General features: G+C 41.0%; 1 protein-coding gene across 1 annotated transcript in view; it reads right to left on the reverse strand.

Moving 5' to 3' along the window:
* Nucleotides 1-26,515, reverse strand: part of LOC141363157 (NLR family CARD domain-containing protein 3-like) — a 108,035-nt gene extending 81,520 nt beyond the window's left edge. The window contains exons 1-2 of the mRNA XM_073865731.1: nucleotides 26,487-26,515; nucleotides 24,354-26,141 (exon numbers count right to left, since the gene is read on the reverse strand). Of these exons, the coding sequence (XP_073721832.1) occupies nucleotides 24,354-26,141; nucleotides 26,487-26,515 (1,817 nt within the window). The remainder of the gene's footprint in view (nucleotides 1-24,353; nucleotides 26,142-26,486) is intronic.
* Nucleotides 26,516-27,138: the final 623 nt, after the last annotated feature.

A 27,138-nucleotide genomic window follows, 5' to 3' on the forward strand; every position in this document is an offset into this window, starting at 1 on the left:
CAGAGATTCGATGCGGCTGATCCGGCGCATAAAGCACATCATATCCAAATGTTATGCGTGATTGGCTTACGTTTAGACCAATGATTTTAAACTTCAGACAAGCCCCTCCCACGAGAAGGAAAACGATTGTCAATTATGCCCAGCCAGACTCTGTCTATGAAGCGAAGCAAAATAGCAGAGGATGGTATTACCAGGCTAGATAATGAGGAGAGATGCCAGAAGAACTGCGGCCGCGAGGAGCCACAGAGACTCCCGTTTACGATATGATTTTAATAATGATTGACACAGGACTGTTTAGGTTCCTAAAGCTACGTTAAAAGTGTACCCGTTAAAATATTATTACTCCAGTTAAAGAGTTTATTTTGATCATGGTTTGATCTGGATAATTCTGAAATTACTTTTCAGTCATTTGCGATGTTAAGGTTGAACGTCTTCTTCAGACCCGTCGCCAGACCTCAGTCTTAAGGGGGGCATATGAAATGCATGGGAGGGCACACTTATTATTAGCCTACAGTACGTATACTTATAATAATATATACTCTATTCGCGCAGCAGGTAATCACCACGTTAAACAACCATCAGCAATATGACCAGATAGCCTATAGCCTACACACCACATTACATATAGAAACAATTTTATGAATATCCATAAATCTATACAACATATTACATGTAACACCAGAGACATCTCTCAAACATTGCATTTTAAAGCAGTCAACAGAGGGATATGCATTGCCATGAGACACGTGCACACACACACACACACACACACACACACACATTCACACACACACACACACACACACACACACACACACACACACACACACGCGCACGCAGACTTTGAACCTACGGTACTGTGGAGGCAGCGCTGTCGTCTCTCCCTTCCCTCCTGTCAGTACAGCGGCAGGCGGCGTTACTCAGAGCAGAAGCTCCTCATTAATAAAGTGTCCACTCGGAATTAAACTTGTGAGTGAGGTCCTTTTCAGAAGCAAGCTGAATCACCGCAGTGATCAAGTCCATATCTTCTGAATGTAGTAGTATGTTAGGCCCGGGGTCGGGCTCCACGGTAGAGTTCTTCACGGGTCCACTTAGATCCGAAAACCCGAGGTCCGACCCGAGACCCGATCGGGTTCGGGTCTAAAAGTTTCACATGTGCCTCGGACACGAGTCGGGTACAACAATAGCGGCATCGGGTCTCGGGTAATTTAAAAATGAATCTGTTTTTCCTGAACGGACCCGAGAAGACCCGAACTCTCTCGCCTGTGTGCGTCAATGTCCTTTTCAAACCTCTCATCTGTTTGCCAAGAGCGCCTGCGACATTGTGTGGTTGTCGGAAGGTTCATTTTCGTTGAGACAAACATGTCAGTCAATTATAAATTTACATTTTAGCGGTTACGTTGGTGTCGTCGTCAGATAACAAAGTAAAACGAATGGAGCAGCTCGCCAAATTGGTTGCAAGGCCACCGGAGTTTCTTTCTGTCTGACTGCTGCGCGTCTTTTGGAGACTGTTGTTGGGCTTTTAACCATTTGCGGATAATATCCATCTTAAAGCAGTAGCTAAGCGAAAACTCATCCAGTCTAAAAAAAGTGCGGTAACTGTTGAGCGGCTACACTGACGTAGGCTACGTCACGTACGTGTCGTACGTAGCCTCGTGATAGGCTGTTGCAGTGTAGCTAGATTCCCATCAATCAAACAAAATCACACCATTGTTTTTTATATTTTTAATGTTTTAATTATAAAGAATACAACATTAATGCAACACAAAATTAGCAACATTAATAATTTAAAATGACAGTATTTTTTTAAATACTGGGGGGGGCACAAGCGTCCTTGAGGGCGGGCCCGGCCCCCTAAGGCCCGCCCATAGCGACGGGTGTGGTCTTCTTCACGTATACATGATTTGCGAGGTACATTTGCAAACGATTCATAAATAATACCTCTGTATTTTAGAAGTACTGTATTCAAACTCTAAAGACAGCAATGTGATTGCCGATGCGCTGAGAGAGGAGAGAGAGGGAGAGAGACCGCGGCGATGTGATCGATATTATTTAAAGTCGGCTCTTAAAGGACAAAATATCCCATAAGCTATTACGTAGCTATTATACAATTTTTTTCAAAACATTCTTGCGACCCAGTGGTTGGGGGCCTCTGCTCTAGGTAGCACTAACGCATAATTACGTCAATCAAAATGTTTTTAAAAACTCAAAATAGAATTGTCTCGGAGGCCCCCTAGTGTTCGGGGCCCTGGGCTGCAGCCCATGTTGCCCATTAGGATAACGCGGCCTTGTACAGTATAATAATCTAAATAATAAAATGACACAAGCAATGTGTAGATCTCCCACCTATAGCCTCATTTATACTACTATATGAAACATATCATTTAAAAGACATCAATTGTAATTTTAACAACGTTCTAACTACATAAATCATAACGCGATTTTGTAGGAATTGTAATAAGGCGCTAAGAAAACTACCCATGAGGAGTTTTTTCAGCCAATGGAGTCGCGCGGGGTCCTAGGGGAGACCGAATTGCCCGGGGGGACCGAATTGCTCACGACAACTGAATGCACTGCGGAAGGACGGATTGGTAATCTGTGCGTTCTGGAAAAGTCCAGAACGGCCGTTCAACGGAGGGCCGTCGCCCGGCTGTCTGCAAAAAAAGTCTAATAACACAATATGAACAGCCAACAGCAGATGCACTAATACGATCACTTATTTGATGCTACGTGTAAAAAAAACGAGGAAGAAGAGTCGGCCTACTAGCTACTAGCCGTGATTGGTCCACGGTTTCTCAGAATTTGTTAGCCAGAATTCGCGAGCCTGAGCATCCACAGCCTGGTCATGAGGAGGGACAGAGTTAACTTCACATCAGCAAGAGGTCCTGTAAGTGCCAGTAGCAGGACACGTGTGTAATGAAGCTCCTGTAGGCAGAGGATCCATTTGCAAGTTTTATTGGCAAACCGTAGTCCAACAGGCAGGGTCATACACCAGCAAACACAACAGCAGAGATTAGGCAGTAATCGTAAACGTGAGACAGGCAGAGATCAGGGCAGGCGGCAAACAATCAGAATAATAGAACAGGCACAAATCAAACACGGGTAGACAATAAAACAAAGTAAACGCTCAGTAATGATGGCCAGGGCAAATCAAGACTTCGCAAGGAGGTGGAAGAATCTAGTAGAATATATAGTCACTGTAATGATGTTCAGCTGGCAGAGCAATCAGTCCCGGAATGTGGGTAGATGGGAAATGTAGTTAGGTAAAGTTAGTAATCAGGTGATGTCTCTCTCTGGTGGTGATCAGGAAGCGGAGCAGGTGTCACATTCGTGACAACGTGACATTATAATATAATATACACGATATAAAAATAAATAAAACTCGCGTAAAAATTAACGTAATGCGCAACTACTGGTAAAGAGAGAGGTGATGTGAGTGTGTGCACGCGCGTGCGTGCGTGTGTGTGTGTGTGTGTGTGTGTGTGTGTGTGTGTGAGAGAGAGAGAGACACGGGCGCGATTGAACAGTGGAAACGTAAAAACAACACATACTCCGTCATTTTGTTCATATGGGACATCATTCATCAATCATTTGTATACAGTCGCAATTAAACAAAACATTTTGCTTTTGTCAAACTGTAACCTACAACTGTCATCTAACCCAAAATCACACACACACACACACACACACACACACACACACACACACACACACACACACACACACACACACACACACACACACACACACAGGCATACATGGTTTATGAGGACTTTCCATAGACGCAATGCATTTTATACTGTCCAAACTGTTATATTCTATTCCCCTAACCTACCCCAATCCCTAACCCCAATGTCACAAAAACCTGTTGCCAGTCTTTAATCTATGAAAAACTACCATTTAGTATGTTTTTTTAGCGTTTCAGTTTATGAGGACACTTCCTGTGTCCCCATAAACCATGGTAATAGCATAGTTAACATGTCATTATACACTATTCATGTCCCCGTAAACCACATTTGCCAACCCACACACACACACACACACACACACACACACACACACACACACACACACATCAAAGCAAAACATATTTATCAAACCCCATTTAAAACAGTTTGTGGGTGGACATTCATACTATTGCATTGGTTTTTATTTCTTTCATTGACTTTATTGTATATGAGAGGTTGTAGTGAGCTCACATTTGCTACAATAAAGACTATTGAATTAAACAGGAAAATATCAGGCATGTATTGCTACCACTCTAAACGTGCTAATATACAAAAAAGGAGGCTAAATAGTTGACCAAATTTTAGTTTAACCAAAAAAATCCTAGCTTACACTTTCTGTCTGTCTTCCATCAAAGTGCAGTTTTTCCTTGTCATTCATATTTGTGTTTATTATTGTGGAATTGGCAAAGACCTGGTGGTGGTTTGTGAAAGCTTTACAGACAAGATTAATATAGGGCCATTTTCATTATTTCACAGCCTTAATATAGATCAAAGTTTAATATGACATTGACAAAATATTAAATAACCTTGTCTGATAGTCTGATAGTATTGTCGCATATTATCAGGTCATCATTGTGTATGTTGCGCCGGCTAGGGGCGAATAGCCGGATGATGGGCCTATTTGGGAGAAAGTCCAGGGCTGTTTTTCAGCCCCAGTCCGTCCCTGCTGACAAGTGACCTAAAAGGTTTTTTGTTGGAATGGATTGGAACAAATTATGGACGTACTTCTCGCTTGTAAGTCACATTGGTCTACGGCTGTAAGTACTTAAATGTAAATATGGTGAAACTGCAAAATATTGCATGAAATGCTGTAATAAGAACATACTGTTACTAATACAGTTAATAAGAAAGTTTACCGTTTACAGTAACATTTAAGCGATTTTAGACTATTTGAGCGACAAAGATGCTAAAGTGAACTGTTTTCAGTTCGCATACGTGCACAAACTCAAAAGCCCACGCCCAACGCGCGTTTCAAAAATCACGCAAAGCAAACGCATATTTTTTGGGGCTTGACAGGAGATATACGCAAAAACTATATTGTAATATCACAGTCTCTGAAAGTATTCTCATAAAAACAGTCGTTTATTATAAGTGAGAAGTTGATCATGTGTCAGTGTATAGATCGCTTCTCCGTTGTTAAAGGGACAGTTCGTCTCATAAGAAATGCATATGTTTGATTCATAATGTTAATCAAACTACAAAAGACAAAAGGAAAATCACTTTTATAGCTTTAAAAAGATTAATTATATTTAATTTATAGAATGAAAACAGTGTTATATTAATTTGATACTGTTTTTCTACCTTATCAAAACTGTTAGATCTTACTTTATTTGTAACTTTGTTCTTTTCTATTTTATATGCTTGTAATGTCTTGGTTTGTTCTTATTTCATTTTCCCACATCACTTTTTTGCTTATCTGAAAATTATTCAACTCATGACTCAAAAAACATAATTTAATTCATTTAACCAGTACTATATTGTAAAATTAAGTCATTTTAAATGAGATGTAGGCCTTCAGGTCCACCCTATTGCAAGGCCAACTTAAAATTGTATGGCCTTGTGACTGATGGTCTGATTATGGCAAAATAAAATTATTGCAGATGTAAAATAGTAAGGGAATGCTACTTGTTACAGCTTTCCACATTTATCAACCCATTTAATTAAACATGGTTTCGGTTACTAGTCAAATGTTTACATTTTAAATTTGAAATCTAAATTGTCCGTCAGAATTAAATAATTGAAATAATGATCAAAATATATTTTTTGCGTATGTTATGGTGGGCATTTTGTTTCTGCGCACGTGGAGGGATGTTGAGTTCCTTCCTTTTTTTTTGTCCTGACCTTGGCCAATCACATGCCTGAAGAATAAATAAGTTAAGTTACAGTATGTTCCCTAATGAGGCCATAATATTTATTCTGGGGGTCCTCCCACCTTGCGGCCCCATCAGAGGCCACGTCGCCCCTCGAGCGCCCTTTTCACCCCTGACCCGTTTTCATGCCTGTTCTTGATAATTTTTTGGCCATATTGCCCAGCCCTATCTGTACACTCAGGAGACACTGAAACCCAATTATGGTAATGGACATTTCGAACGCTGCAAGGATTGACCAATCACAATTGTTTAGAACCCCTGACAAATCAGGACACGCGCTGCATTCAAGCGTTTTTAGAGAGAGGTGTTGCAAAAATCTATGTGGAGGCTAACCTCTAAGCCTTAGCATGGATGGCATGGTGTTCTCAACGCGTAGCAGAAAGAAGTCCAGACTCTTTAGCTCTCTTTGGGTGGTGTTCCCGTTTATTATAAATATATCAAAGGAGATACCATAAAATCATTCTTTGCCCAGTGTTGATTGATAAAGTGCTGTTGTGCTGATAAATAAATTGTTGTGGCAGACTCACGGCTACGGTAAGAACCGTGTGTTCCCCACCATCCACACCTTTCTCACTAATTACCACACCTGTAGATATATCTACTTGCCAGTGACGTGATACACCCAGTGCAATACTCCCCCTAGTGACCAAAATAAGCAATAACTAAATAAACCAAACTAAGGGTGAATATAAATGGCTCCTACACCCCGGCCCCATAATTGTGACTATTTATTTTAACCACAATTACCCAAATCCTCTAATTTAAACTAAATGAGCCATTTTGCAAAAAAAAAAAAAAAAAATCTCTTAAGCCTAGGACATCTGTATTCAGGTCATCTAGCCAGGTCCTCATCTATGACACTTCGGCTTCCATCAATAGGCAGATCTTTGTTACAGGCCGGTCCAGCTGACCCGTTTTTGTCCTCAGCTGAACTGAGCGGACAAAGCCTTTCTTGTCGGGATAAGTCCGTGTAATTCTTCCCATCAACCAAGACCCTCGTGGGGCAACAGGATCCATTACAACCACAATATCTCCAATGGAAAAGCTTCTTTTTGGTCTCGTCCACTTCTGCCTCTCCTGGAGTAGCGGTAAGTATTCCCTCACCCAGCGCTTCCAAAAGAGGTCTGATAAAAACTGCACCTGCCTCCATCTTCTCTTCATGTACAGGTCATCCTTACAAAAGAGCCCAGGAGATAAGTAAGGTTTTGACTTTAAAAGCAGGATGTGATTGGGTGTAAGGGCTTCAAGGTCATTCGCATCATCAGAGGCCTTTGTGATGGGACGACTATTAAGAATGGCTTCAACTTCGCAAAGAATAGTATGAAATCCCTCATCATCCAATATTTGAAGTCTGAGTGTGGAAGAGAGGACCTTTCTCACAAGACGAATAAGCCGTTCCCAAATCCCCCCATGGTGAGACCCAGCTGGAGGGTTAAAGGACCATGTTAGACCACTCTGCAATAAGGCATGCTGAATCTTCTGATGGTTTAATTCAGCAATGGCTTTCCTTAACTCCCTTTCAGCTCCTATAAAGTTGGTGCCATTGTCTGATATCAGATGTGTCACCTGACCCCTGCGACACATAAAACGACGTATGGCATTTATACAGGAGTCAGTGTCTAAAGCATAAGCAACTTCGAGATGAACTGCCCTACTTGCCAAACAGGTAAAGAGAACGCCGTAGCGCTTCACTCTGCCCCGGCCTTTCTTTACCTCTATTGGCCCAAAGTAGTCAACGCCCACATTTGTGAAAGCAGGTAAATCTGGCACAATCCTCTCTACTGGTAAGTCAGCCATTTTCTGTTCCCCCATCTTTCCTTGAAGGCGGCGACACACTACACACTCAGAGATGACCTTCCTGCAGGCAGAATTGGCATGGGTAATCCAGTAATGCTTCCTAAAAGAGGACAGCATGTGATTTCTACCTGCATGACCCAGCTGTTGATGAATGTGCTTTAAGAGGAGTTTGGACACATGTTGCTCTTTAGAAAGAATGACAGGATGTTTCTCCACTTCAGGCATAGCAGCCCTACTGAGCCTTCCTCCTACCCGCAGCAATCCGTCCTCCAACACTGGATCCAGCTTGTAGAGGTCGCTGCTTCGTTTAATAGTTCCTCCATCTTTCAAAACCGCAATCTCATCAGAAAACCTCTCTTGCTGGATAAAGCCGATAATGGCACTTTCTGCCCTCTCGAGGTCACCTGTTATCAGTGACTGTCCACGAAGTGCCAATTTTTCCCGTTGCATCTCGGCATAAGGGTGATTGTTTCTTCGGCCTCCATTGTTCTGGCCAATTCTTTCAGAGGATTCAAGAACCTTTCTCCTTTGTGACAATGTTAAAAGCACATTTCTAAGTCTAAGCATCCATGCCACAGACATTCTCAGCTTCTTAAAATCTGAAAAGTGATTTAAAAACACCTTTGTTGGATTCAGTGGACTATGGGAGACAAAGGCATTCACCAGCAGGTCTTTCTTCACCTCAGGGTCATCCACAGGAATCAAAGGTCGTTCCATGATAGTCTTAGGCCATTCAGCTTCCCTCCTTAAGAGAAATTCTGGTCCCTTCAGCCACCGCTGACATGCAAGGACTTCTTCAACACTTAAACCTCTAGATGCTTCATCTGCTGGATTCAGTCTTGTACCAATGTGTCTCCACTGTGCAACATGCGTTTCATTTCTGATTACAGCCACCCTGTTTGCCACGAACGTATGAAATCTTCTGGTCTCATTTCCAATATACTTCAAGACAGTTGTGCTATCAGTCCAGAACACTGATGGGCGTAGATCCAGCTGCAACTCCCTCTTCAGCATCTTGTCCACTCGGACAGCCAGGACAGCAGCAGTCAACTCAAGACGAGGAATCGTTGTTTGCTTTAAAGGAGCGACCCTGGCCTTGCCCAAAATAAAAGCAATACTGACATGATTTCTCTCATTTTCCATCCTCAGATATGATACAGTACCGTAGCCATACTCACTAGCGTCGGAAAAGTGATGCATCTGCAGATGAGTAGGTGTTCCAAAATCCTTTGGCTTGATGCACCGTTCCACTGTAAATTTAGTGATGTGATGGAGACTAGCCAGCCATTTAGACCACTGCTCTGAGAAGACACGAGGTATGCTAGCATCCCAGCTGATGTTCAGCCTGCACATCTCCTGCAGCATTCTTTTAACAGGTAAAGTAAATGGTGCAAGAAAACCCAAAGGATCATAGATAGATGACACCACAGACAATATGCCACGCCTTGTATGTGGACGCTCTTTTATGGCTATCCTAAAGGTCAGAACGTCTGCATCTATGCACCAGTGAAGACCAAGAGCTGTTTCAACAGAACTTTCCCTTTGATCCAGGTCGAGCCCCCTAGTGGTCTTAGAACGCTGTAGCTCAGGAATACTGGCCAAGACCGAACTGCTGTTGCTTGTCCATTTCAACAGGCGAAATCCTCCCTTTGCACAAGCTTCAGTCAATTCATGCACCATTTTTATGGCTTTGTCCTCTGATGCCACAGATTTTAGACAATCATCCATGTAGAAATTTTGAAGTATTGTGTTCAGAACGCTAGGTTCAAAGTTGTCTTCATAGTCTTGCACAATTCTCCTCAATGCATAATTCGCACAGCTGGGCGAAGACACGGCCCCAAAAAGGTGAACTCTCATCCGGTATTGCCTTGGAGCTTGACTCATATCGCCATCAGGATACCACAGGAAGCGTAAAAAGTCTGTGTGTTCTGGAGACACCCTCACCTGATGGAACATGGCTTGAATGTCTGCCATCAGTGCTACACGTTCCTCTCGAAACCTGGTAAGTACGCCGAGTAAGGTGCTTGTGAGGTAAGGCCCCTGCAACAGCTGTGAATTCAATGAAATTCCTTTAAACACAGTAGCACAGTCAAAAACAACTCTAAGGGTTTTCTTTTTCGGATGATATACCCCGTGATGAGGAATATACCACACCTTGCCGTCAGCTCGCCTCAACTGCTGGTGTGGAACAAGCTCAGCATGACCGTTTTTAATGACTTCAGAGAGGAAAGCTGTGTACTCCTGATGATAATCTTTGTTTCTCTTGAACTTCCTATAAAGACTTAGGAGACGCTGCTCTGCAATGCTGTAATTATTTGGCAGGATGACATCTTCAGCCTTAAAAGGCAAGTCAAAGCGATAATGTCCTTCATCGAGCTGAATTGAGGACTCCATTATCTGCATGAACCTTTGATCCTCTCTGGAAAGACACACATCATCTGATTTTTCATTAAACTCCTGATTGTATTGAGCAACCAATAAGTCATGTAGCTTGGCGACTGAGATCCTATTGGCAGTGACGGCAGGCCGGCCAAACTTGCCCTTGCACGGCTCACCACCTCTCAATGAACCATTTACGACCCACCCCAGAAGGGTCCTTACAGCATATGGTCCTTCACCTTGGCTATTTATTATTTCCCATGGTTCCATGAGCTTTGGCGCATTGGTGCCTATCAATAATTCCACCTCTGCCTCAAGACTGGGAACATTAATGCCTTCAAGGTATTTCCATCCCTCTAGGTCCTGTCGAGTGAGAATATTATTCCTGCTCACAGGCATGGTCCTCTGAGTATAGACTTCAGGTAAGTCCAGGAAGTTTTCTTCATTCAAGCTGGAAACCTCGAGACCAGTAAGCAAGAATGTGTCTACAGACCTCTCTTGACCAAGGGTACGAAGAAGAATGTTAGTCTTGACTCCTGAAAGATTCAGTTTTCTCATGAGATGTTGAGTACAGAAAGAGGCTGAACTTCCAGGGTCTAGAAAGGCATAGGTGTTCACAACCGTGCTCCCGGACTTAGCCTTCACCTGTACAGGCACAATAGAGAGAACACTTTCATCACTTCCGGCCCCAGTATGGCCACATGTCTCCATTGACACAAGGGCATTGTTGACTGACACTTCCTGTATTTTAGCCTTAGAGTCATTGTGTAGGACAGTTGGATGTTTGCGTAAACAGATATCGCATGTTGAAGGCTTTGACATTCTCTGCTCATATGACCTCTCCTCAGACAGCTGAAACACACTCTGGCTACTTTCAGAGCATCCAATTTTTCCCTGTGCGTCATCTCATAAAGCTGTGAACATTTCTCCAGCGTATGTTGGCTCTTACACACACAGCACAATTCTTCATTGTTTTTCTGTGAAGCTGGGCCTCTAGCCTGTTGGTGGCAAGCTGCTGATGTAGTTGGTCCTGAGGCAGTATTAATAGCAGCAACAGTAGCTTGGCCTCTTCCAGTATGTCTGCCCTTAGATTTAAAGTAAGGTTCTGACGGCATACCCTGTAGATCACCAAAGAGAGGGTCAGACAGGATCTTTACCTGACGCTCAATGAAGGCCACAAAGTCTGGGAACATAGCTCTGTAACCACGACGCTCCTGTAGCTCGCAGGCAACGGATCTCCATTTTTCCCTCAGTTTATATGGCAACTTCATCATTATAAGGCGAAGATTAGATGGAACGTTCATCTCCTCCATATGCTGTAAATCTTCCATAACATTGCAACAGTCCCTTAAAAAGATTGAAAAAGACTGCAGAGCATTAGTGTCATCGACTCTCATTGTTGGCCACGTCATAGCCTTTTCTATATAAGCTACAGCAATTTTCATTTCGTTGCCAAAGTGTTCCTTTAATAGATTCTTTGCTCTCTCATAGCCCTGGCCAGAAACCATGTTATAACAACTCCGAACAAGTTCTCTTGGCTGCCCTCTGGTGTATTGATCGAGATAATAAAGACATTCTTGTTTATCTGTAGTTTTCTTTTCAATAGCTTGTTCAAAAGCTCTAATGAAGGCAGCATGTTTAAGTGGATCACCATCAAACTCTGGGATAGCCCGTGGAGGAAGAGAAGCTAAAGCTTGGTTCTGAACCAGCTGAGCAGTGATGTTAGTTTGCTGTTGCATAAGGTCATACAGAGTAGGATGTTGAACATTGTCAAGACAGGAATGAGGACGCGGCTGTAATTGCATACTTGTACTCCCTTGTGAAGTTGACGGCTGAAGTCCTGGTGCAACGTTGGTGGATCTGGGTCCCGGGGCATTCCCCTGTACTTCGGACCTGTAACAAGATGGCACATATGACACTGAGGACAAAGTGTTACTAGATCTTACTGAAGGCTGGGCTTGTGGAATATGCAGTCTTTCTTTAGGTCGTACAGTCAATGGCAGAGAATGGTCCTGTTGGAAACAGACAGTTTTAGGAAGTTGCGAGACAGAAGCTGTGTTCAATAAACTTGATGTTTGTGATTTCAAGTGAGCATGCAGATAGGCATTCATAGCATCTTCTCCATTATCCTCTTCATACTCATCCACATCTTTAACACCACATACATTTTCAAACACAGTCAATTTAGCTGTAGCAGCAGCCAACTTGGCCTCAACCTCTAACTGCCCTCTTTTCCTTCTCAGTTTTGCCTTTTCAATTTGAAGGGCTGCTTCTTCAGCATCAAGATCATGCATTTTTCTCAAAGCTGCTGCAGACTGTAAAAGTGCAGCCCTTTCAGCCTTTGCCTTTAGATGTACAGAACTAAGACTGGAAGCCTTTGAATGAACAGAAGAGCGACCTTTATGTTTTGACCCTTTACTTGAAACATTGGATATACTATCCACATCAAGAGTCTCATCATCCCTTTTCACAGCAGTATCAGCCAACCATTGCTTCACATCATTCTCAAATGTATTCATTCCATTTAGTTTCTGTGCAAACCAATTTTGTTGTTTGTCATATTCAAGGTCTGGCATAGGCATTTCCAACAACGTAGTTTGAGTTTCTAAAACCTCTTTACACAACATGGTATATTTGTTTAAACATTTCTTCACATCAGACACAGTTTGAGATGTCACTTTTCCAGTTAGAAGCTCATTAATCCTTTGCTTGATTTTATTAACTTGCACAAGTTGGGATTTACGGTTTTTCTGCAGGTTTTCAAACAGCATTGTAAGTCCTTTAGCAGTTAATTTTCTTGTGCGTTTCCCTAAGTCATCAACAACCGAACTAGGTTTATCAGGAGAATTATTTTCACCTGTAACCGCCAAAGTGCCTTTGGCATTGTCAAACAATTGTTCTTCCTCTGCACTCATTGTGTGTTAAGCGCATTAAATTCAAGCGCTCGATGAAACAGCACAATAACCTTACTTGTGCGGAGACAGCCTATAGACTTTCAACTAACAGCACAAGTAGCCTAATATTACAAAGCCACAGCACTGAAACAGTATTTCAATTTAGTTTCAAAGGTCCAAGTTTACTTTTCAATTCCATCCGCAGAAAATATGAAAGTGTACCCACCAGCTTTCCGTGGTTGCAGTCTGTACTAGATAACAACGTGAAGACTTACAGATGTTTCGATTAAGACTCCCAGGCTCCTCAACAGGTAAACAATCCAATGACAAGCGATCCTTTCAATATCCAGATCCAAACAATCGGGAAAAGGTTCTTACGTTGTGGAGGCTAACCTCTAAGCCTTACAATGGATGGCATGGTGTTCTCAACGCGTAGCAGAAAGAAGTCCAGACTCTTTAGCTCTCTTTGGGTGGTGTTCCCGTTTATTATAAATATATCAAAGGAGATACCATAAAATCATTCTTTGCCCAGTGTTGATTGATAAAGTGCTGTTGTGCTGATAAATAAATTGTTGTGGCAGACTCACGGCTACGGTAAGAACCGTGTGTTCCCCACCATCCACACCTTTCTCACTAATTACCACACCTGTAGATATATCTACTTGCCAGTGACGTGATACACCCAGTGCAATACTCCCCCTAGTGACCAAAATAAGCAATAACTAAATAAACCAAACTAAGGGTGAATATAAATGGCTCCTACAATCTATATTAAAGTAAAATTATGCATTTTTTTTACTTTAATTGGTGCTCAAATTAGTGGCTCTTTAAAATCCTTTCTATGGTATTGCGCTGGAAAAACAAGAAGGTACATTGTGCTTTGCGAGTTACCCATCACATGTTGGTAAATGACATGAGCTACAGTTTGCTTTGTCGATTGCGAAATGAGAAACAAAAACAGTTTGACAGAATAAACCCTTAGTTATATACAGAGACTTAAGTTGCTTTTACAGACATACCTGACAAAAACATTACTGGCACGCACCTTGTGAAAAACACTAATTTTTTTAGTTACGACAGCTCAAACACACATTTTAATCTGAGTCTAGACTTAAGCCCTGACTGAGAAACGACACCTAAAATTTCTGTTTTTAAGATCGACTGCTGATTTACAAACAACATAAGGAAAATAAAACCTTTGATAATCTCAGGGGCGTCGCACCCGTGCGGGATGTGGGTGTTTTAACACCCACACTTTTCCCGGTGAGAGGGTTCAACACCCACACTTTTTATGCAGTTTTGCAAGAACGCCATACTAAAGTCGCTCCTCTGTTTCTCTGGCCGCTCTGTGTCTGCTGTGCTGCCTCCTCTCCCCCTCCCCTCTAAAACATGACGCTGGCTTTGAGTGTACCGGCTGATGATTGGCTGTTCTGCCTTAAGTCCCGCCTCTCTTGGTGTGTTAGCTTGCGCTGAGGAGGCGGGAACTTATGTTTATTTACATCTCCCTTTTTCAGGTAGGCTACTTTGAATGAGTGTTTAAAACCCGTTATTAAACACTTTAATCAACTCTATGTATGCTTTTGAGATTTTTGAATAAGCTTGATATGTGTTTGGGACTAATGTTACTGTTCAGCAGCTGGCTAAATTCATTCATGTATGGGGCATGCAATGTATAACCTCAGGAACACTAACATTGTGGCACCAAACACCTTAGTCGACTGTATACCGGGAGCCAGAACGTCTGACATTAGATCCAAACTTAAAGTGCTGGCTAATGCTAAACGGAAGTTTTCTAAGATTGTTATTCACGCCGGAACAAATGACACCAGACTCCGACAGTCGGAAATCACCAAAGATACTATTAAAGAGATGTGTGAAATTGCAAAAAAAATGTCAGACAATGTAATATGCTCTGGTCCCCTCCCCGCCTACCGGGGAGATAAAACACATAGTAGATTAGTGTCTCTTAATGACTGGATGTCAAAGTGGTGCCCTCAGCATAATGTAGGGTTTATAGACAATTGGAAGCATTTCTGGGGTAGACCATTCCTCCTAACCCGAGATGGCCTTCATCCGACATCAGAAGGAAGTGCTATACTCACCAGAAATCTGATTAATAGTCTTAATTCTGATATAGTATGACTGTCCAGGGCCCAGGTCAGGAAACAGACGGATCAGCTTAACTGTCCGTCTGTTAGCTGGCATGATATGTCAAGATCACATATATCCCAGCACTTTGAGTCGATCTTACCAGAATATCAACACATTTCAACTGTATCTGTTCCCCGAACAAGCAAATACAGAGCACCGCTTGCCACATCACGTACAAATTTGATCAACATAAAATTAGAAAACAATACATTACAAGATGAACCTCGAATGTTAAAATTCGGCCTTCTTAACATTAGATCGCTTACCAATAAAGAACCTATTGTTAATGAAATAATTAATGACCAAAACTTAGATGCACTCTGTTTAACAGAAACCTGGCTTAAAGCAGACGACTACATTAGTTTAAACGAATCCACCCCACAAGACTATTATTATAAACACGAACCTCGGTTAAAGGGGAGAGGGGGTGGTGTAGCTACAATATACAACAACATTTTTAAAGTTAACCAGAAATCTGAACTAAAATTTAACTCATTTGAACTATTGTTATTAAATATGGAAATAACTGATTGTAACAACAAACAGCTTTCTTTTGTCTTAGCTACAATCTATAGACCTCCGGGCCACCATGCAGATTTCCTTAAAGAAATAGCAAATTTCCTGTCTGAGCTTGTAGTCACTGTAGATAAAGCTCTTATCGTTGGTGATTTTAATATTCATGTGGATAACTCAAAAGATGCATTAGGACATGCATTTATGGATGTTCTAAATTCTCTCGGTATTAAACAAAACGTGTCAGGGCCCACGCATACTCGTAAGCACACATTAGACTTAATTCTGTCACTCGGACTCAATATTAATGACATCGAAATATCAACTCAGAGTGATGCAGTTTCTGACCATTACCTTGTGTCATACACTGCACTTCTAGATAGGATTACTCAACCCACAACATGCTACAGACTAGCCAGAACTATAATTTCCACCACTAAAGATAGCTTTATTAGCACTCTTCCAGACCTGTCCCAAATGAAACATGTAGCAGATAACTGTGACGATCTAGATACTGTAATAGAAAACCTGAACAATGTCTGTTCTAACACACTGGATGCCGTTGCTCCCATTCGAAAAAAGAAAATCAAAGAAAAACCGCCAGCTCCATGGTATGATCATCACACCGCAGCTCTTAAAAAGGCAGCTAGAAAAATGGAAAGAAATTATAGAAGCACAAACTTAGAGGTATGGCGTGCAGCATGGAAAGAGAGTGTTCAACACTACAGACAGGCTATTAAAACTGCCAGATCTACCTATCTCAGTACGCTTATTAAAGAAAATCATAATAACCCTCGTTTCCTCTTTAGCACAGTTGCAAAACTGACAAGAAACAAAGAACAAACAGAAATCAATAGTAAACTCCAACACAATAGTAACGATTTCATGAACTTCTTTTTTAACAAAATTACGGCTATTAGGGAAAACATCGTAGCTACCCAGGCAGCCATCACTCTACCCATTAGTTCACTAAACACTAGATTACCATATGAACATCTTGATTCATTTAAACCTACTACAATAGATGAGCTCTCTAAACTAGTCACATCATCCAAATCATCGTCCTGTATATTAGACCCCGTTCCCACAAAACTACTTAAAGAAGTATTCCCTGTAGTGTCAACCCCGGTTCTAAATATCTTTAACTCATTGCTAAAAATAGGATACATTCCAAAAGCTTTCAAGCTAGCAGTTATTAAACCGCTGATTAAAAAAACACAGCTTGATCAGGGAGAGCTTAAAGGGATACTTCACCGATTTAGCATTCAGCTTTGTATCTGTAGAAACCCGGCAGTATTACTGAATGACCATGTTTCCCTCCATCATTTCCCCCTGAGAGGAGAGATATCTGCTTTTGGTTCTGCAAAATAGTCTTCCGATGATGCAAAAATCGTCATATTACATCATCGGAGGACTTTTTTGCAGAACCAAAATGCAGATATCTCTCCTCTCAGGGGGAAATGAGGGAGGGAAACATGGTCATTCAGTAATACTGCCAGGTTTCTACAGATACAAAGCTGAATGCTAAATCGGTGAAGTATCCCTTTAATAACTTTAGACCAATCTCAAATCTCCCTTTTCTTTCGAAAATATTAGAAAAAGTAGTGGCAAGCCAGTTACGCACATTCTTGACAAATAATAGTACGTATGAAAAGTTCCAATCAGGATTCAGGCCCCACCATAGCACAGAGACAGCGCTACTTAGAGTTACAAATGACCTCCTGTTAACATCCGATCGTGGTGAAATCTCAATCCTTATATTACTAGACCTTAGCGCAGCCTTTGACACAATAGACCACACAATCTTACTCAATAGACTAGAAAACTATGTTGGTATCAGTGGTCAGGCGTTAGCCTGGTTTAGGTCGTATCTAACCAATCGCTATCACTTTGTTTATGTAAATGAGGAAGAGTCATATCACTCCCTGGTTAAATATGGTGTACCGCAGGGATCAGTTTTAGGTCCTATCCTGTTCTCATTATATATGTTACCTCTAGGAGACATTATCAGGAAACATAACATAAGTTTTCACTGCTATGCGGATGATACCCAGCTTTACATCTCCTCACATCCCAGCGAAACACACACGTTTTCTAAGCTAACAGACTGCATTAGCGATGTTAGTGACTGGATGGCACATAACTTTCTTAAGCTGAACTCCAATAAGACAGAGATGCTTATTATTGAACCGAATCGCTACAAACATATGTCAGATTACAAGTTGCACATAGATGGCTGCACTGTGGTACCATCTTCCTCGGTTAGGAACTTAGGTGTGATGTTCGACAGCAATTTATCCTTCGATAGTCATATCGGCAACGTCTGCCGCACAGCATTCTTCCATCTTAGAAATATCTAAAAAATACGCCATATACTGTCTACATCTGACGCAGAGAAGCTTATCCATGCTTTTATGACCTCTAGAATAGACTATTGTAACTCGCTACTTGGGGGATGCCATGCAAATCAGGTAAACAAGCTGCAGCTAGTTCAAAACGCTTCTGCAAGAGTGCTTACTCGATCTAAGAAGTATGACCACATAAGTCCAATTCTAGCATCTTTACACTGGCTACCAGTTAATTATCGCATACAATTTAAAATATCACTTATCACCTACAAAGCCTTAAATGGCCTAGCACCCTCATATCTTAGAGAATTACTATCAGAATACAATCCATCACGTGCACTGCGTTCGCAAAACTCTGGTCTCTTAGTTATCCCTAAAATATCGAAAGTGTCTAAAGGTGGAAGATCCTTTTCCTACTTAGCCCCTAAGCTCTGGAATGATTTACCAACCGTTGTCCGAGAATCAGACACACTAGATACCTTTAAATCTAGACTTAAAACTTTTCTCTTTAACAAGGCATTCACATAACTGTTTTAGTAATGGTACTCATCTCACAATAGATAGCTTGTACAACCTGATAAATAAATAAACTAAATCCTAATTTTCGTCAACATTTCAAAGCATGGTAAATGCTATTAATAAACTTAAGAAAATGTTTAATCTCTCCTTACTTGTTTACATATGTGCAGCAAACCATGAGCCGAGGCATAAACTTTCAAAAACAAATGTCATGTATAAAATAGAAAAGGCTACATATAAGGAAAAGAAACGCTACTTTGTGCACATACAAACCACAATACAAGGCCAAAACTTCAACACTTGACCAATAAAACCCCGAATCGGGCCATTAATTGCCAAGCGCAGAGGAGTGATTGAAAGTTATGTATTGCATTATGTTATCACTTGCTCGGCCCTTCTCCTGAGGTTTCTGAGTCGAGTAGGGGAGTACTGTGAAGCCCAGACAGGCATCAGGGAGATGGCTGGCGCAGTCACGTCCCCGTCTCCCCTTTACTCCCTTGCTCTTCCGGATTTCAATAAAGCTCGGTGGGTATAGATTTGTGGTGTTAAGCCCACTAGTCGGGGGCGGGACTTCAGTCCCTAAAAGGGTGTCACTGCATCCATTTCCTAAAACATTCGCCGTCCCGTGCATTTTTCTCGTTCTCCCTAAACCAAACTGTGCAGAGTCTGTCACTGGGATGACGTTGTATCTTCAATACGTATATGTACATGTGTGTGTATGTGTGTATATATATGTGTGTATATATATATATGTATTTGTGTATGTATATATGTATATGTATGTATGTTTGTGTATATGTACATGTGTATACATATGAATGGCCCCTACGCTAATTGGGTTTTGTTTTTCTTTCTTCATGTCTCGTCCTTGTCTCCGAGGACACTGAGACAAACAGACCCAGTTCCGGTAAATGTGAAAGTCGGCACACCTCTGACTCACCGGCAGACCGTCAACGTGATGCCCAGCTGATACATGACCAACGACCACCAACAGAACCCACTTTACCTCCACCTAATCTCATTAATCGTTTCAATGTATATATAAATATATCTCCCAAGGGTTTTTCCCTCCTAAGACTTTTTTTTACTTCCCCGGCTGAGCCTGGGGTTTTTTTTTCTCCTAGGGGGTTTTTCAACCCGGGGAGGCAGCCTTCTTGGGCTTAACTTAGCACCCTCTTCTTTACGTTATATTAGCAAAACGCACGCTTATAATGTTGATTCATAGCCGTAGCAAATTTAGCTGCTTTTGCTATCGTGTATTATGTTGTGCTATCTGTCGTTTTTCTATGCTTTTCACTGCTTCTATTATTGTAAAGCTGCTTTGAAACAATCACAAATTGTGAAAAGCGCTATATAAATAAAATTGAATTGAATTGAATTGAATTGAATGAAGAAGGCAGGGAATTGACGAGTTTTAGGGACAAAATGCCATTGTTAAGCAGTGTATTATGGGTTTATTGCTAGTGCAATCGATTTTGACATTTTGAGCATTGTTTTTTGATTAGCTAAATACTTTGTTAATACTACCTGTTGTGTATGATTGTACTTGTTGAGGAGAAAAAAATGAGAAATGATGACATAGTTATTCAAAAGGTATGCAAACAAAGAAAGAAAAGTGTAGCCTATATTATTTTAAAGGGGACAGAGAATAAAAAAAACATTTTTACCTTGTCTTTGTTGAATAATGGTAGTCTACCCACATTCACAAACATACAAAAAGTGCTAAACATGCTAAACATCTCAGTCTCATAGAAATTCCTCTTTTAGAAATGTCAGCCAGAAAACAGCCCAATCTGAAAAACTGATGCTTATGACATCACAGGCATCTAACTGCCCACCCACTTTAAAATAATTGGCTACATTTTTTTGAGTGGCAGCAAAGTCAGCCAATCAGTAATGAGATTGCAAGTTAAGCCAGTAGGGGGAGCCAAATAGGTGCAAAACCACTTGTTTAAATTCCCCCACCCTAATAGAGCTATTTGAGAGAGGTTTTTAGGAAGCTTCTAAGGCATTACAGACCCAAACAAAAATGTTTTTGTCTACATGTCACATCACAGAACAAGGATAAATACTCAGTTCAACCATTCTATGTCACCTTTAATGTAAAAACTGTAAATTGTTACATTATTTAGACCACCTGAAAAAAAGCTTTTCAGGGCAAAAGTAAGCAAAATTTAGGGGCTGTTTACGCTTGGTATTAAGATGTGTTTTCATCGATCGGATCACAAGTGAACGAGAGAGACACATTACGTTTACACCTGGTATTTAAATCCGTCTCTTTTGTCCACTTTTGACCGCTTCTGTGCTGAATACTGAGGGGGTGGTCTGTGAGACGGTGGGCGAGTATCTCTGCTGTCATTCAAACCCGAGCGGGAGTAATTATGAGTTTATATGGACGCAAACTAATATTATGTCGGAGTGCACTACTTGTTTAGCAAGTAAACATGCTGCACAGTGTTTTTTCCATGAGTATGTAAGAGCTTTCTTTGAATTTTCAGTGCAATTGATGAAATAGGATCGCGCAACTTTCACACGCTTTCAAAGCGAAACTACGGAGATCAGCCGCTTAGTTTTATCAATGAAAGGCTAAAAATAGCGCTGTTCACCGAATGTTCACGCCAGAAGTCAAAAAAGACGTAAACATTGTGTTTAATACCTCAGATTAGATAAATGGGCGGAGAGAAGGCGGTCGCGTGTGGCTGTTCGAACGCATTCAACCACATGAGCGTTCCGCAACTCCAAAGCGATCCGATCGAAAGTGGTTTCGACCACCTCTGGATGTGGTTGAAAGTGGTCGAAAGTGGACGAGCTCAAAACGTTTTGAACACCGTTTACACCTGGCATTAACGTCGTCCACTTGTGATCCGATCGACGAAAACACATGTTAATGCCAAGTGTAAACAGCCTCTTAGAAGTCACAGTCCTGTCAGATCCATGTCACTATCAAGTTTACCACTATCTTTTTTATCACACACTATCAATAAGATACAGAAAAGAAAGAGGCAGGCATGGGCGTAGATTTAGGGTGGGACGCTAGGGACATGTCCCTAGCAATATTCAGGGAAGACTGAATTGTCCCTAGCAATAATTTCGACCAAACAATTAATCTGTATTTATATATAACCACTGATGTCCGTCTTATTCTTGTGTTTTCTATTTTTTACTTATTATATTTTTTTTTCAGGAATCATTTAAATGAGATTAGAAATCTTTTGCAATCCCGTTCTGTAAAAATGACGCTCTATGTGGTACACAAACGGTTAACAGCTTTCGTTCTCTGCAATGCCCGCCTCCGTAACTCACATCGCTAATATGATTGGCTTTGCATTTCTTTAGTCCCGCCTCTCTAACTTACAATGCTAATATGATTGGATTAGTATTTCTTGAGTCCCGCCTCTCTAACTCACATCACTCTTTACTCGCTATGTGTGATAGGATGGTTTCACTTTGTGCAACGCGCCAAAGTTCACTCAACAAGACGCGCGTGATTATTCGGGCTACAGGTAAGTGAGGAAGAAAGTATTATTATACCCACTGTGACTGTTTCATGCACAAAATACGGAACAAGTTGTGTCACATAATGATTCAAGGACTTTTCACCAATACACAACAATCCCATGTTAACCTGAGGAGTTGCAAACTTTTGTCAACCTTTTATAAATGGGGTGGCAAGGTTATTTAGGGGGTCCCTAATCCATGAAAGAAAATAACCCCAACATGGTAAAAACATGAATTCATGTCATGTTTGCTGAATACTTTACATTACTGCACTGTGCTCATTACTTGCACAGATGTAGACATAATGTAAGGTTGCATTTTAAACTTCAAATAATATGGATTCGTATATGTTACAATGTGATGTTCTTTTTTTGACAAAGACTTAAAGGGCCCTATCTTGCACCCAGCGCAATTGACTTTGTCAGTGACGCATGTATCATTTCGTATTTTGCACTGGCGCACAGCGGGTTTTTCCCTCCACAGACGCACGTCGGCAAACTAGGGAATGAACTTGCGCTACCTGGGCGGTTCAGCGCAAAAAAGGAGGCGTGCTCCGGCGCAAACCATCTCTTATGCTATTTTGCAGTTTCAAAAAACAATTGCGCTACTAACCAAAAAAAACTAGTCTAAAGTCAGTGGCGTGTTGCGCGTGGTTCATTATGCTATTTTAAGGGCGCATGCTTGACCATAATGTATAGCGCGCACAACGCGCATTGCTTATCTAATCTACACAGATGCAACAGTTATTTTTGCAAATCATAAATTGTTACAATAAAAATATAAGATAAGGGAAATTATTAAATCATAAATTGTTACAATAAAAAATATTAATACATGAGATAAGGGAAATCATTTTGGTGAGCATTGTGGTGATAGTTTTTATTTATTTTGTGTGGCAGCGTTAAACAATTATCATGCAAATAACGATTAAAATATTTTCATAAGTTTGTTGTGTGGCTGTATTACGTTTATTTTATCTAAATAATAATTAAAATGTTTTCATAAGAAACCTTCATGTATATGAACTTGATTTGTAAGTGTACTTTGGGGTTGGACCTTGCTTGCGTTTCTTGTGTCCGATTTCAAAGCCCCCAAACCCTTTCAGCGGTGAGGGTGGACGCAGCGATGTCCTCCTGTGTGCCCGGCGTGCCCGATTTATGCTGGCAAGCTTGGGATCCCCCGTCTCCTGACATCATTGTAGTGCTTGGCACAGCTGATGAGACAATTGCGGCTATTTTCTCTCACGCCTGTTTAACCGACGCTGATTTGGGCGGGTTTCTCCCATCCCCATACAAAACAACTTCTCTGTCTTTGACTGCTCTTACAAGAACGTCGGTCTCCTCGGCTGTGAACCGCTCCTGGCGTGCGCCTGTCAAATCCATCATAATAATAGCAACCCGCCATGGAACTTGCGCCCTTGCGTTTAAAGGGAATGTTGGATAGCGTTCTGATTGGTTTATTTGACGTTACGCCCAAACCACACCTATGAATAATGAACCTACTTCAGACCAACCCCTTATTGATTTGCGCCCGGCGCAAGACTTATTTCTCCCGCCGGGAAAATAGCAACAGCGCCCAAGATCCGCCCACAAAGTCACTTGCGCTTTGCGCTTCGGACTTGCGTTTCAGATCGTTAAAATAGGGCCCAAAGAGTTACTGTTCATTAGGCTCTAGGACATAACAAATTGTTTATTATAGTACATTAAATTTGGGATGGCACCGGGGGTGGGGAGTCAGATGTAAAGTGCATACTAGGTTGTCTGTTGTTTATGTCAAGTAAACGGTGATAAACAGTTTTTGCAATGCGACCATTTTATTTATGTCCCCACCAATGCCAGAATCAAACCTACGCCCTTGGAGGCAGGAGAAGGTTGACACCTTTTTCAAGAGAAATCCAGTAAGTGAAGCTGAAAGCTGAAAGTTGAAAATGCTGACAATAAACAACAGTAGCCTATTACCATTATATATTGCATTAATTTAATATATTACTTTTCAAATTTCACTAAGGTTTGCTAGTACCACAGCCTTATTCCTTTATCACTGCACCCTTGTTTAGGAGATGAGGTTGCTGGAGGCATCAGTTTAAGAGAGAGAGAGGCACAGAAAGTTTCACAGGTGAGCAATGAAAAATGAATGTTACAGTTTGAGAAAGAGGTCTATGAAGGAACAGAGGGTGTGTTTGTGTCATGGGTGATGCTTAATTCCATCCCAGGTGCACGTACGCGTGTTTCTGGTGTGTTTATATCAAATGTAAAATGTTATCCATCCCCCACACTTTTGAAAAGCTTGCTACGCCCATGGAAAATCTATTCTATCTAGTATAGTTAATTGTATTAATATGTTAACAGTCATCTGGTTGTTGTTAGTTTTACTTACTTGAGTTTTTTGGTTTCTTTAATCACAGGCTGCAGTTTCAAAAGAAGACCATCTGCTGTATTTTTATCTCCAATAAATGGTTTTAGATTAAGTTCATCCAAATGCTGCTCAGACATCAACAACACAAAAACTAAAGCTGCCCACTGTGAAGAGGAGAGATTGGTCTTTCCTACTGATGAAGATTTTACATAATGTTGAATCTCCTGCAGCAGTGAATCATCACCCAGTTCATTCAGACAGTGAATCAGATTGATGGATTTCTCTGGAGACAGATTCTCATTCATCTTCTGTTTAATGTACTCAACAGTTTCCTCTTTCTTGTAGGAGATTCTTCTCATCTGTGTCAGTAGATCCTGTAAGAGAATCTGATTGGGCTCCAGTGAAAAACCCAGAAGAAAACGCAGGAAAAGATCCAGATGTCCATTCTTACTCTGTAAAGCTTTATCTACAGCTTGCTCATGTAACTCAGATAAAAAAAACTGTTCTGATGATTTACATATTAATCTGCTCAATATTTTCCAAAACCAACCTGCCTTATGACTTTGATCAAACACATTTCTGTTGTAGTTTGTGAAGGAGATGTGAGCGTAAAGAGCTGCTAGATGTTCCTGAATGCTGAGATGAACAAAGCAGTTAACTTTCACCTGATCCAAGCCTTTCTCCTCTCTGAAGATCTGAGTACACAATCCTGAGTACACTGATACTTCTGATACATCAATGCCAGACTCTCTCAGGTCTTTATCATAGAAGATCAGATTACCTTTCACAAGCTGCTCAAAAGCCAGTTTCCCCAGTTTGAAGATCATGTCTTCATCTTTCTTCTCATAGTCCTTCTGATGTTTGATGTTTGTCTGAATGATCAGGAAGTGTGTGTACATTTCAGTGAGAGTCTTGGGGATCTCTCTTCTCTTTGCTTTACTCAACATTCTCTCTAGAACAGTGACTGAAATCCAGCAGAAGACTGGGATGTGACACATGATGTAGAGACTCCTGGATGACTTCAGGTGTGAGATGATTTGATCAGACAGACTCTCATCACTGATTATATTCCTGAAGTATTCCTCCTTCTGTGGATCAGTGAAGCCTCGTACCTCTGTGACTCGATCAACACACTCAGAGGGGATGAGATCAGCTGCTGCTGGTCTGGAGGTGATCCAGATGAGAGCAGACGGAAACAGATTTCCCTTGATGAGGTTTGTCAGCATCACGTCCACTGAGGTTGATTTACGTACATCACAAAACTTCACTTTGCTTTTAAAATCCAGAGACAGACGACACTCATCCAAACCATCAAAGATGAACAACACTTTATATTCATCACTGAAGATTTCCATTTCTTTTGTTTGTGGGAAGAAATGATGAAGAAGATCTAAAAGACTGAGTTTTTTGTTCTTCATCAAATTGATCTCTCTGAAAGGAAGTGGAAATATGAGGTGGACGTCCTGATTCTCTTTCTCTTCAGCCCAGTCCAGAATGAACTTCTGTACAGAGACTGTTTTTCCAATGCCAGCGACTCCCTTTGTCAGCACACTTCTGATGTGTTTGTCTTGTTCAGGTAAAGGTTTAAAGATGTCATTACATTTGATTGGTGTCTCCTCTGTTGTTGTTCTTCTGGATTGTGTCTCAATCTGTCTCACCTCATGTTCATTACTGATCTCTCCACTTTCACTCTCTGTGATGTAGAGCTCTGTGTAGATCTCATTCAGTAGTGCTGGGTTTTTCCCACTTGATGTTCCCTCACACAAACGCTCATACTTGTTTTTTAGATTTGATCTGAATTGATAATAACTGTAAGAAGATTTTCACATAAATTAAAGTAGTACATTTATAAAGACATAATGAGATACATAAATCAATGCGTTAATACTCTCATCTTTCTGTTTATAACTTTTAATGTGTTTACAGTTACAGTTAGTTGATATCCGAACTCTAATGGATTTTATGAACTGGCAAAATCTGAACAAAGTACAACTGATGTTTCAATCATAATCTACTAGATTAAATTAAATTTTGTATAAAAATGATATAACTTTCATTGTCATCACTTTTAAAACTATAGATGTTTATGTTAACTGATCTAATAGATTTATGTAATAAGATAAACTTTGCAAGTACACCTTCAAAAAAACATACTAGTACTCCAGAAGCCTGATCTCCCTCATAGCATACGGATGTGGGGCACTTAAGACAATGATCACTGACTTCTTTTTTGAGGGTGCATTATGTGAAGCTCGTCACAACATGTATGTAGCCCGTCATATGTGTGGCTCATCATTTCAAAATATGTGTTCGGCGTGTCATGTGAATCATGTGCATCATGTGTCTTTGTTAAAATAAGTGCCTGCTGCAGAAGCCTCTAAAGGGTTTATAATAAAAGTGACGCTCGCATTTCCCAGATACTTATTTAATCTCATGTGTAATCAGTGTTTAGTGTTATGTCGATGTCTTGTGAGTATTTTGTGAATGTGAGCGTCTCTTTCATCATCATTCCTTTTGCAGCGTGTGCAGCAGGCACGTATTTTGATGCACATGGTTCACATGACGAGCGAACACATATTTTAATATACCGAGCAACACACATGACACTCCAAACACATATTTTGAATTTGTGCCCCTCGGAAGAGAAGTCACCGGCCGCAATTGGCAATGATGCAGCACTGTTGTTGACCTTCTTCTGGCCCGTATGTAATAGATGTGAGCCTAAAGTGGCCCACTTATAAATAGCAAATAAGGCTCAAATATCTCAAATCATATGTGAGCCTTTTTAGGGCAAAGATATGTTTCT

The sequence above is a fragment of the Misgurnus anguillicaudatus genome, unplaced genomic scaffold, assembly GCF_027580225.2.
Source record: "Misgurnus anguillicaudatus unplaced genomic scaffold, ASM2758022v2 HiC_scaffold_33, whole genome shotgun sequence".
Classification (NCBI taxonomy): Eukaryota; Metazoa; Chordata; class Actinopteri; order Cypriniformes; family Cobitidae; genus Misgurnus; species Misgurnus anguillicaudatus.